Source organism: Lytechinus pictus, unplaced genomic scaffold (assembly GCF_037042905.1).
Source record: "Lytechinus pictus isolate F3 Inbred unplaced genomic scaffold, Lp3.0 scaffold_20, whole genome shotgun sequence".
Taxonomy (NCBI): Eukaryota; Metazoa; Echinodermata; class Echinoidea; order Temnopleuroida; family Toxopneustidae; genus Lytechinus; species Lytechinus pictus.
In genome coordinates this window covers 11,052,512-11,066,262 of record NW_026974141.1, presented here as the reverse complement: position 1 = coordinate 11,066,262, position 13,751 = coordinate 11,052,512, and the positions used below count along the sequence as shown (strand labels likewise).

The 13,751-nt window shown below is 36.6% G+C and overlaps 1 protein-coding gene across 1 annotated transcript in view; it reads left to right on the top strand.

Annotated features, from left to right (window-relative positions):
• The window catches only part of LOC129282869 (SAFB-like transcription modulator), a 49,043-nt gene extending 36,833 nt beyond the window's left edge, over nt 1-12,210 (top strand). Inside the window, exons 4-9 of the mRNA XM_064114683.1 lie at nt 736-933; nt 1,411-1,653; nt 2,174-2,238; nt 3,105-3,374; nt 5,517-5,574; nt 7,656-12,210. Coding sequence (XP_063970753.1) covers nt 736-933; nt 1,411-1,653; nt 2,174-2,238; nt 3,105-3,374; nt 5,517-5,561 — 821 coding nt within the window. The 3' untranslated portion in view covers nt 5,562-5,574; nt 7,656-12,210. The remainder of the gene's footprint in view (nt 1-735; nt 934-1,410; nt 1,654-2,173; nt 2,239-3,104; nt 3,375-5,516; nt 5,575-7,655) is intronic.
• Nucleotides 12,211-13,751: the final 1,541 nt, after the last annotated feature.

Below are 13,751 nucleotides of genomic sequence, written 5' to 3'. Positions count from 1 at the left end.
GATAATTCCTGAAATTTCATCATTGTAATTCATATGTACATGTACATTGGGTCAATACTAATTAGAAGGAAATTGGATATTGATTTGGCACCCAGGAAATTGGAGCCATCATTTTTAAAGTCATTTGTTCATACAAACAAACAGATTTCATCAATAACACCTATTTTTTTTCTTTTCATAAAACCATTTTGGAATATCACTATCAATTCTTCAGTGTGAATGCTGCTCTGAGGTGCTGAAGATAAATGCACTGATTGTGTGGTGTTATTCTCATTATTATTATTATTTAACACTAAGATGATTTTTATTTGCCATGTGTATTTATATAGATGTACAGTGAAACCTGTCTATAGTGGCCACCCAGGGGAAATTAAAAATGTGGCCTTTAGGCAGGTGGCTATGCACATAATATGCCTCCATGGAAATCAGTGTTATTGGTCAATATAGGCAGGTGGTTGCTATAGACAGGTGGCCACTATAACACAGGTTTGACTGTATATGTTTTTATTGATATTTTTTAGGACACTTGTGAAAATAGACATTGAATTGAAGGGAATATTGACATTGTTAAACCTTGTTATTCCAAATCAAATTTTTGTTAAATAATAATAATATAATAATAATAATAATAATAATGATGATAATTATAATAATAATAATAATAATAATAGGCATTTGTATAGTGCCATCTATCTAGAAACTATCTATTCCGCATTGTTATTATTATTGTTTCAGATGTGATCCGACTAGACAGTACCACACCGGGTCATGTGAGGAGAGACGTGGACACGTCGTTTCCTGTCCTTCCAGCAGCATTGGTTGCTGATGACCTCGTACGAGACGGAGGCACTAGCTCGCACCCTGAGAGAGGGGCTAACGGGGGCGGAGAAGGACCAGACAGGAACGTGACAGACTCCTGGACTGAGAGCGGAGGTTTGTAGGCAACCAATGAAACTATTTTTGGGGTTGGGTTATCTGACTGTACTTTGCAATTCCATCACTGCAGTACGATGGTAGAGTGTTATAGTATGTGGTAAAAATACATGTGTTTTGACATCTTGGCAAAATCTTGTTACAGTCTCTCTTTTCATAGCTGAGATCTGGAGGGGGGGGGGGTCAAATTGAATTCCCTGCCACAATCATTAACATCTTGGTTTGAGACATCCCAGTTTAAAAAGGATTTTTAACAGTGTTGTTAAAGTAGCATTTGATGTCAAACTTAGCGTCACTGCTAGCAGGTGCAGCTGAACCAGGGTTCAGAAGCCATGTACATGTACATAAACGTGAAATTGCGATCAAACTGTGACTTTCAAAAATAGTTAAGCATCACCTGACTAGCTACATATAAAAGATCCCCAAATGTTTTGTTGAACATGTAGTTGAAGAACGTCTTTTTTTCACTGACTGTAGATGGCAGTGACATTCCATTTGAGCAGCGCAACCAAGAGGAACGGGAGGAATACTTTAAGCGCATCGCCGACAGGTTGGCCATGATCGGGGATCAGGCTCTGGCGGACTACGAGTTCAATGACAGCACCGGTGGGGCAGTAGGGGGACAGCAGAGACCGATCCAGAGTACCTGCACAACCGAAACGTATGCTTCCTGTTCAGCTTCTGTGAGTGGCGCAACAGCAGCACCAGGTGTAAGTCGGGGTAAGTACAGTTTCTTGCGGGACTAGTTATATTCAGCCATGTTCCTGGAACAAAATAACATATCATGTTATTATTAGAAAATGATTTATGATATTGTATAAATTTATTCCAGTGTGTGTTTTTATGTGATTACCCTCACCATCTACTGAGGATGTGCACATGAATTTCACATTTAAAACATCACACACAGCACACCTGTTTTCGAGAACCATTTCAAACGGTGCCAAATCATATTCGTTTACCTATAGTACAGTTAAAAAGTCCTTGATTCACAATGATATGATATGCCCTTGGTTATAAAGAAGAATTTTATTTGAGTCTTTAGTTGATCAGAGTCCTACTGACAAAAAAGTCCTGGGTTATTTTCTGATTTAGCGAAATCATTCCGCATCATGGGCTAGCTTGTGAAATCTAAAGCTCGTTTTTTATGGTGAATGAAAACCAGTGTGAATAGCTTCAAGAATATTAACTGAGATTCTTCTACTGACACTCTTGTTGTTCTCTTGTCATTTTATTGTAGACTACACAGCTGAATACGTTGAGATAGGCCAACGGATACAGACCGATGTGGATGGCTTCCAGCTGGTAAGTAAACAGTATCACTTGATAGTAAAGGAAGGTGAAAGCATTGGCAGATGTAGTCAGATAAGACAACAATTTTGAAAGGCCCACTATTGTGCACGGACATAATTTTCCCGTGAAATGGTATTGTATCTAACTCGCCAAACTAGCTACAGTACATGTAGATCTGCCACAGGATGTCAGAGTTATGTGGGAAATAGAAATCATGTGGCAATGTATAGATGGGGGTTGTGACATGAAAAGATATGCTTCATGTTTACAATTGGAGTGACAAGACATGGTATCTCGATTCTGTGTAACTTAAGCCCCTTTTCTTTCAATTTGGTTCCAATGATCAGATGATTGATAAAATATCAAACCCCAGCCAACTATCTCAAAAATGATGCCATCTCCCCATGTCAAACAGAGGACTATCCCATTGATTGCATCGAGTGAAATCACGGCAGCAGGGGTTTTTAGCTCATCAGGGGGTGTTTCACAAAGATTTAAGTATGACTTAGAGTCGCACTTAAATGCCTAGTTGTGCGCGGTATAAAAGCCATGACCGCATTGGTCAGATCGTGCAAAGAGGACGCGCGCTATTGCATAATGATCAATTAGATTGCGCGTTGCATTTCAGATACGCGTCGGCATTTAAGTGCAATTTAAGTCATACTTAAATCTTTGTGAAACACCCCCCAGGCAGAATGGGCAGATGAGCCTTTGCCATGGTGCGGCACCGGTCATTCATCATCTATGGTGCTACTCCTCTCCACTTGCTGCTTCCACGACTTCTTTGACTGTCCCCTCTTCCTTAATTGAACCACCAACCTTGAAAGATTCCTCCAATTCACCCACTCCACCGTCATCCCTTTCCTCTCTCCCCTCAGAGTCAGAGACGCAGGAGTCAGGCGTTCTTCCCGACCGGCATGTTGATGGGCGTCATCTTGAACGACACCTACCAGTCTTTCAGCAACACCATGCAGTCCATCGTCGGCCAGGAGGTCGGCATGGAGCAGCTTGCCATAGTCTTCAAGTTCACCAAGGTGGCCGTCAGGCTGGCCCACTCCATGGGGAAGCACGCCAGCAGCATCAAGGACAACAGTGTCCGCTTCATCAGCGATCGCTATGCCGTCTGGCTCGACAGCCAAGGAGGATGGGTAGGTCGTGTGTCATTACCTACTTGTAATCATCCCATTCATCACACATTTTAATATTGTTATGCCAAATGTAAATAATAATAAAATAGAATTTGTAGAGCGCACTTTCCATCTTAATTAGCTGCTTCAGAGTTCAGATCAAATTAGAGAAAGGAAAAAGGAAAAAATACATTACAGGTTTCAACTTTTCCAATGAATACCTAAATGGTTGTCGGCTGTTTGTCAAAGAGCACTGTTATGCAGGTATGTATGTCTTCATGTAAGAAAAAGATGATTCTATTGTGTGATAAATCAAACGTTCTCAATGACTGTGGTTTTTGCCTTGGAAGAAAGCCCATCGTCAGTGAATAAGTAGCTCAGTATACCTCATCGTCAGGGAATAAATAGCTCAATATACCCAGAAATTATAACAAGAAATATGGCTGTAGGACATAACCACATTGGCATATTAAATCCAAGGTTTGTTCTGACAATTCTGCGCAATTTTATAATATGAGGTGTCAAAAAAAATGTTGCATCTGCAAGCGATTTAATTTTGTCACATAAAAGAATTATGCAGACCATTCTGATATAAAAAAAAGTAAGGGCAAATGAGTTGCACTTACCAAATCATGGCATAAAAGTTACCATCAAATTAACTTTGCCATCCAATGGTATACAAATAGCGAATAGGCATGAGTGCGATGGTGCGAGATTTCGCATGAGGCGAAAGAAAGATGCTCTATTCAACGAGGCGTTAGCTGAGTTGGATAGTGTTTCTTTCTTTCACCGAATGCGAAATCTTGCACCATTGCACGAATAAGAATATTCGCTATTTGTGTTGTACAACGCCTCGGAGTTAAGCGAAAATATGAAGAAAAAAAAAGAGTTTTTCCCTGCAGTAATCTATGAAAAGGGAGCAAAAATATTGAAAGCGAAAAGCAAAATCCCCGGCAAAATCCCACAAGCGCACATGATCTTGGGCATCATTGCGCATTTAGCTAGCTAGCTAGCAGGCTATACGCGTATTGCACCTTCATTTTTACTGAGCGCAATGAATAAAATTGTATTGTGACATCACCTCCTAAAGCCGTGCAATGGTACATTTTGGATGGTACGTCGTGTGTGCAACCATGGACCTATTACGAATGGACATTCAACGAATCCCCTCCTTTGACACAGAGACCGTCGCCGCTAATCCTTTTATAAACAGAGCGCTGGCAGCTGACACCCATCAAGCCGGTCGTAAAACATGCTCTCACTGATTGACAGCGGAAATCAATTGTACGCTGCTCCTACCCATTGCGATGTTGTTCGTTCACTTTATCAAAAGCAACGCACAGCAGCGAACGTTAGCGCTATGAAAATGATAGCAGAAACAAGAAAACAGGCGTGCATAAACGTATTTTTTACGTACATCGCTAACAACCGGAAATGAAATGCATTGACATCACCTTGCAGATCCGTATATCTACGGCAAAAAAGCAGTTGAAATTCGACGAAAAAATCTGCGGAAAAACGTTAAAATCTCAGCTTTTTCGGACAGTATCGATGTCGATAGTAGCGCTTACCTTCGGTCAGAAGTTGATTTTCATTTGGGCATAAAATTCCACAGGATTGATGAAATTTAACGGGATTTTTTTTGATGGACAGACGACAATCGCACATTATGGAGAACCTAAAATAATGTACTGAAAAACCGGATATGAATTGCGCATTGCATTCTAGGTAATGTAAGGACTTTCCCTATTGGCAATCGGGGCTACAACCTGACCGTCTTTGGTCGAAAGAGGGCCAGTGATCGATCGGTGACGATCATCGGGCGAAAGGAGCTTGTGTAAACAATCACCCCGGGCGGTCGTTGTAAAAACCGCGTAAAGAGACAGTTAAGGGTTAGACAGCAATTTTGACAGCTGGAAACAGGTGGTGGTCATAAAATGCTCTCGTTGAATGTCCATTCGTAATAGGTCCATGGTGCAACGGTACGAATGTTTGACATTCAGTCTCCCATCTGCTTGCGTACAACAAGCTAAGTAGGCGTTGTACAATAGTTACCATTGGATGGCAAAGTTGCCATAATAGTAACATTTATGCATTAGGGCCAAGGATCCCTGCTACCCTCCATTAAATGTTGTGCTCTTTGTAATCTTGTGTTTTGTACAGCCAAAGGTTGAGGAAGATAGTGAGACCATATCAACAGATGTTTGAAAGCATTTACGCGGTAAAAAAAAAAAATGCTAATCAGAATCTTTTTCTAGCTCTTGTATTGATTTCTTTCATCTGGCTTCTGGCTCTTCTTGGTGTTTTTGCATAATACTAATATCTATGGGTAATATAATTGATGGTAACTTCTACGGTTACCTTGATCGTGATTGGCTACTGAGTATTGTTATTACTACATTAGTTGACATTGATAGCAGAAGTACAAGTAATAATAAATTTCTTATTAACGATGATTTCCATAGAAACTTCATGCCTTTGGTGCATAACTGATAAATAGAAAGTATATAGGAATCATTGATGATAACCATACTTGCTTTACATAGTGCTTTACACTCACCTAGTTAGAAGCCTCTATAAAGCTGTTAACAATAATGCAGCGTAGAGCTGTAATATTAATTTCCTGAATTCTATTATATGAATTCATATCATACCCAAGTATCATGTTTAACTAGTCATTTCATGGTAATACTTTATTATAGACAGTGAAGGTCAAATGTATTCATCTCTTTGATTCCTTAACAAATTCAAATTTGTTTATCTTTCTAAATTCTTCTCTATAAGCATTTTATACATTGCATATATTCATCAGATTATTAGATAATGTAGGCTCCAGAACTCATATTATTAGTTGCGAGTTTACATTCATACTTTTCTTTATATTACTTTCTCTTGATTCATACTCTAATATGTCATCCACACGTAGAGAAATATTAATCTAAAGAAATTAATTTCTAGTGTCCCTAATATGTTAGTTTGTTATCTTTCTATCTGTCTTCGATAATAATGATAATAATGATAAGACTTATATAGAGTGCTCAAGGCACTTTTTTTAGGAAATTATAAAGGAAATTAAGAAGAATTGAGAGAGCAGGTACATGTATTATCTGGATTATTCTCACACTAAGCTTTTTATTAGCACTTTATCATTTAATCCATTAATCATTGTCTATCATTTGACTAAATGTTTTTGATCTACTGTGTATATACACATGAAAATGGTATAGGTTATTTGTAAAGCGCTTTACCTCCTTGTTAGGTGCTTCTATAACACCCCTGCTAAATACATGTAGGCTTTACCAATCCCGGTGCTCACAGCTCATTAAGGTACCCACTTACCTCACCTGGGTTGAGTGCAGCACAATGTGGATCAATTTCTTGCTGAAGGATATATTACACCATGGCTGGGAATTGAAACAATGACACTCTGTTTGAGAGTTTGGTGACTTATTTTCTGGGCCACAACACTCCACATTATACATTATACGAACATCTCACTATTAAATAGATTATGAAAGGGGCTTGTTGGAATCATATACATTATGTCGGGCAGTTGGTTGCAGTGTCTGTTTAATTTGAGAATCAACCACCACTACTCTTGTTTTTCTTATGATTTGTAACACATTACTTGGGTTGAAGGTGTACTTAGGTTGAAGACGAAATTGGCGGATTTGCAAGAATCAGCGTTGCCATAGTAATTGCATTATCTGACAAATCATCAGGAAGTGTTATTTAGGTTTAACAACTTGTCTAATTTTTCAAGCAAATTTGGCACTCACTTTAACCTTGGGTTGTTGTGCATTTTTCCTCACAGTGCACTGTTTGTATAAAATTCCTTTGTGTAAAATAGTATACAAATAGCGAATAGGCATGAGTGCGATGGTGCAAGATTTCGCGTAAGGTGACAGAAAGATGCTCTATTCAACAAGGCATAGCCGAGTTGAATAGAATGTCTCTTTCTTTCGCAGAATGCGAAATGTTGCACCATAGCACAAATAAGAGTATTCGCGATTTGTGTTGTGCAACGCCTTGGAAGTATGCGAAAATATACGAACAATAATCAATTTTCCACTATGTTTGTTTATGAAAATTAGAAAAAATTATTGAAAGCAAAAAGCAAAATCCCTCAAACGTGCATCTGATCTGCAGCAGCAATGCGCATTTCGCCAGTAAGCCCTAATCCTAATTTTTATTGTGAAGTCACCTTGTTCCTGACCGTGCAACGGTATATTATAGTTGGTACGTGTGCAACGGTATGAATGAAGATTTTGTTATTCAATCTTCATATTTTTCTTTCTCCAGGGTTCCGTAGTGACTAGCGACGACTCAGACTCTCTGCACGAAGAATCAGAGATAGACTGAAGGCCTGACAGGGAGAAAAAAGAAGGAAGAGAAGGAAAAGGGAAGAGGAAAGAGGGAAGACAGTTTATGCTTACAGTGATAAATGCTGCACGAGCCTCTTCAGCAACATACAGTATACATTCCTAAAGAAGGATAAACAAGAGATGGTGCTCTTTCTACCACATCATCATGGTATTGTGCACGCTGGTCTCCTATTTACAACTGGCAGGCAAAAGATATTCATTCGAGCCAATCCATTCTTAATTTTTTTTAAATTTGATATAGGTGATTGACAAAAGTGAGACTCGCTTTTCACCGTCCCTGCTTTGGCACCAAATGAGGGCAGCAGACCTCGATTTAGACCTTATTCATTGATCTTAAGAGAGTTTTGCCCAACTACAGTTGGATCTGACCCAATCTGGCAAATATTGCTATGTTAGGCAAGCACCGGGTAAAAATAGAAAGCCTAGAGCCTCACAACCTTTTGGGGGCAATAGTTTTTACTATTGCTGGAATAAAACAACGGCCAATATTTGTTTTATATACCAGTTATTTCTGAGCCGAGCAATAGTAAGAATTATTGCCCTGATCAAACAATACCAATCATTATATTTGTAATAGATAATAATGTTGTTGATGTATTATTGCTTTAACCTCCTGTAGCCGAGTTATAATGTACAACTTTCCATCCCTTGTCATTGCTGGTCTTACATCTTCCGTTAAGTTTTTAGATGTAATTTACAGGTTGATAGAATAGTTTGAGATTTAAACTGAAAACACCCCAAACCTCGGTGTACAGAACAATCGTTGTTACATTTTAAGAAGTGCTCTGCGCCCTCTGGTGCCATTCTGTTTGTTTTTTTATTATTGGTATTCTGATTTTTTTATACTCATTCATTTATACTCATTGTTTTATCTTTTAAGAAGGCCTTTTATTGCCTATAAGGCAAACAGCTATGCTGCATGTAATGGGTAAAAGGGTTCTTCTTTGCCCTCTATGGCCTTGGTATATATCATTTGATTATAATTGATGAGAAAGCCTGTGTAATATGCCTAGCAGTTGGGTTTTGGATGCTCTTGTTAAAAATGCTCCCAGGGAGTGGAGAAAGTGCATGCATTGTGTGCAGGGTCAGAAAAATGTATCACTCAAACCTGTGAAGACAGTGAAAGGTATATGTTCATACTAATTAAGTAATCAATGCATAGAAATTGTTTAACTGATTTCAATCAATTATTTTTTATTGAAATGGCAGAAATATTGAAATCTTCTATGAATTCCAAAATCTTGGATCGTGCCAGGCATGACTTGTTTCAATGGAAGCGAGTCATGCAAAGAAGTATCAAGTGGTATTAATTTTGTGCGATGATGAATGTTACTTAATTGTCTTTCGTTCATGTGTAATACTTAAGACAAAGAATTTTCTCTTTTTTTTACAATGAAAGTGATATATGAATTTATTCTACTGTCATACCTGGAAAACCATTTCCAAAGTGACAAAAGCTATTATGTTATTTCTTATGACATACCATTGATCATTTTGGAGTCAGTTTCATTGGTATGACTGTAGCGATACTGTTGTTTGAAAAGGTTTACAAAGTGGGCAATTACATGAAATATGTGCGTCCGACCCCTCTATGTGGGACCTTCATGAAATTTTCTGTCTCCGATTTCTTGGTCTTTTGACAGCCTGTATAATGTTCTCAAATGACCATGACTTGGTCAGTTTATGAAGTGAAGTAAGACTTGAGAAAAATGGGGGGGGGGGGGGGGGTCGGACGTACAAAAAGGTTTATCATTTTATGGAATCGCCCAAGTGTGTCTAAAGTACCTTATTGATTTATGTCTTTATTAGGTCATTCCACTATCAGCACTGTTGGAGCTACTGTTGAAAAATGTATCAAGTGTAATTTTTGAATATAAGAGCCATTTTATTATTGTTACTCTCATAACATACAAACAGAAATAGAGTTTTTGATAATCTACGGTTATTCACAACATCAATTAACTACATAATTTGCAACCAATTGACAGCCCATCCGTATAATTTTCCAAGAATTTTTCCACATAACAGGTGGGTGTTTCATAAAGCTGTTCGTAAAGTTTCGCACAACTTTATGCACGACTGGAACATGATATTAGGTCCGAACTCAATTACAAAGGGATATATCACTTGGCATGAGAAAGGGTTACTAGTCGTGTGTAAAGTCATTTGTATCTTACGAACAGCTTTAAGAAACAACCAGTAGTCCAATTATGCTAGTTATACAGAAGATGCTGGATTTAAATGGCCAGGTGGGTGTTGCATAAAGCTGTTTGTAAGTTCAGAGCGACTTTAAGAACGACTGGTGAACATTTCTTACGCGCTAAATAATCACCAATGAACATTTAATGGTCAATGTAATTTACCACAAGAAAGGATCACCAGTCGTTCGTAAAGGTCACTCTTAACTTACAAACAGCTTTATGAAACGGCCCCCAGGCATTTAATGTTGGATTGAACACAATTGCTTGGAGAATGATGATTACATATTTACAGCCCGTCTTAAACTGATATAGGACAATGATATGATGCAATCATATTTGATACAATATTGGTCACTTGAATTCATTTTTCCAAAGTATTGTAGTCTTGAATGTGTAAGTCACAAGAAAAAGAAGTAATTCCAATAAAAAAGGTAGTTGGACAGACTGCAATCAGCGAACTATGATGTGTGTGAATATAGTGTAATATCAAAGGGATTTTTTTGGTATATTATATGCTCTGTATGATTCTTTGTTCATCATTGTTGTTTTTATTTCTTAAAGGTTGCGTACAACTGTGCTTTGTCATTGATATGTTTAGCTGTCATTCTGTTGAGCATTGCATGCTGAAATCAATGCAATTGAATCTTGAATTCCAAAATTGCAGATAAAAATCTATATTTAATTAATTTAAACATTTTGAAAAGATCTTGAATTTAATAATTTAGATATTTTATACATTTTTATTCATTTTTATACCATGTATCATTCCTGTCATTTTTATAATGAGTTCAAATTATTTGAAAGATGATTTTTTTACAAGGAAATTGTTTCTTAAGAGGCATTAAAAATGGTTTCATTTCAAATAGTGATTTTCCATGTAAAGTTTTACTACATAAGCACTCAGTGAAAATGAAAATCTGAAAAAGTGACAATTCTCAAATTTAACATAATTCATATTACATTATTAACTCTCTTTAATATGTTTTACATACATTTATTTACATAGTCATGTTTGCCAGTGTTGAAATTGATTTTTGATTTTTATTTGTTTGAAGACCATTGTAGCTGAAACCAAGTTACATGTATATCAACACTTTTTTGTGTTTAACTTTCATTGCTCTTATTTGTTTTAGGGTATTATTTTTTATAGATGAATTTGAATTATCAAAATTGACTTGTAAAATGGTACTGAAATTTAAGTATTCACTTTGATATGTTTGGTATTCATGAAAAAGGCCATCAGAGTATTAGTACTAGGTGTAATTAGGATATACATATATATTGAAAAATAAGAGTTCATGGTGAAAATTGATTCTTTTTATAAAGGTAACCTTTTGGGGGAAATTGCATACTGTATTCACTGAGGCATTTATCTTAACAAGGCTTTCCCATTTGCAATGCTGTTTATTTAATTTAAATGTGATGTGCATGATTGTAAATGTAATATGGGCGAAATTACTCTTGCGTATATTTCAAAATGAAAGATAAATTTCTGTGTTTCCTATGGATAATGAGGAAATTTATACGTGAGATAATTTCTTAATGCATCAATTTACTGATGCTTTGCACCGAGCTATTTTATGGCAAAATTAACTTGTTGATGTATTTTGGCAAGTTGCAATAGAGTAGCAAATTGCAATAAAAACAAGAATTTGTTGATATCATTAAGTAATTTCTTTGTTTCAACTACAAAACTTGGATTCACTGCACAAAATCCTGAATTTAGCTATCTTATTTTTACCTGAAATGCACTCCAAATTTATTTTTGTATTTCAAATGCTTGGTCCTCCTTATCTTCAGGGTCCATTCACATTGGCAGCTTGCGCCATGTGTGAATAACCCCAGTATGTTTTACTTGTGCAATGCATCAACATTTTTCAATTTTTTTGTTTTATTTCCATTCGGTTTTTGAAAGAAAATCAATTTTGTTTTCCATTTCAATTTTATTCATGTTTTATATATAAATTAAGCAGTGCAACGTTGATGTCTGTAAATATTGTACAAGTGTAATAATTTATATCAGCAAGCGTTTTCTATGTAAGATTCGCCACATAAGTTTTTGTGTCGTCTCCAACTGCGTACTGATTGTTATAGAAATGAGACTTGTAAAAAAAAAATTATGATTGATGATGATCCAGTTTTTCTTGAAATAATGTTAGAGTACTTATGATAATAAAGTCACTAGTATTTATTCCTATACTTGAAAAAGAGAAAATAAAATAGGTAATTTTGTAGTAGATAATTATCAAAGTAAAGTTATTTGAAATTTGATATCGATGAGTTGCTAGTGTTTTTATTTTTCTGGACTTGATGGAGTGAAGTGAGCTGATATTTGTGAATTAATGGTTGATTTCATGAAGTATGGAATGGTCATTTCTCGATGATTTCAATATACACAATAGTGTATTAAAGGGGTACTCCAGGCTGAAGATAATTTGATTTGAAAAGATTAAGAAAAATCAAACAAACAAAACACTGAGAATTTGATCAAAATTGGACAAGGAATAGAAAAATTATGTCATTTTAAAGATATGCATTATTCCAGTGAAACGGATCTAGGCATGACTTCATGAATATTCAATGAACAAACTGATGATGTCATATCCCCACTTGTTCTTTTATTTTTATTGTATGAAATTAGGTTTATTCAAATTGTTTCCTTCAAGAACCCAAAATATTAAAACAACAACTGAAAAGTGCATTAGATATTCATTTCTGCAACTTATTTCATTACAAGGGAGACATATCATCCACACATGTATGAAAAAAATAAAACAATTATGATTTCATGTAATAACATAATAAAAGGGAAGGTGTGGATGTGACATCATCAGCCCATCTAATGAATATTCAAGTCATGGCGATCGTGCTTATAACCGTTTTCGTAATATATTGCTAAACTTTAAAATTCAATAACTTCTCTATTTGTTATCAGATTTTGATGAAATGTTCAGCATTTTGCTCTTATTTAGATATAAATATTTTCAGCCTGTAGCGCCCCTTTAAACGACAGTCAAACCGATCTTTTAAGACCCCCAATGGACAGGGGCGGTAGGGGGGACAAGGTACTGGAAATTTTGACAAGCAAAAAAAAAAGGTTTTATCACCCAAAATTTAAGGTCATTTCGACGAAAATAAATTTAACAAGCAAAAAAAAAAGGTTTTCTCACCCCAAAATTAAGGTCATCTCGTCCCAAAATACATGTTTTATTTCGATTTTTGAATTATGTATTACTTACCATCATAAAAGACCAAAAATAGTAGGGGGACATTTGATATTGTGTCCCCCCCCCTACTATTTTGAGTAGGGGGGACACGTCCCCCCTGTCCCCCTGGGATTTCCGCCCATGCCAATGGAAAAAGTGTGGCCACTGTCATGACTGTTGACAGGTTGCCTTTATATAACACATATTCCTTGCAAATGGGATACACTATCGGTAGCCATTATAGTGGAGCGTTGTGGCCCAGTGGATTAGTCTCCGGAATTTTAAACAGAATTAAGGTGGGGGTCCAAATTCCAGCCATGGTGTAGTTTTCTTAAGCAAGAAATGTATCCACATTGTGCTGCACTCAACCCAGGTGAGGTGAATGGGTACCTGGCAGGAATTTACTAAGCGCTGGAAAGGCTGCTTGAGCTACAGCCGGGGTATGTAATATCCAAGTCCTTTGGAAGCGCATAGTCTTTTTTAGAGACGTTATTCATAATGTGTTATGCGCTATACAAGAACTGTCTATTATAAATATTATTATAGTCATGTTCTCATGCATGCTAAAGGTAAATTGCTAATTCGTCTCCTGCCAACTTGTCCACA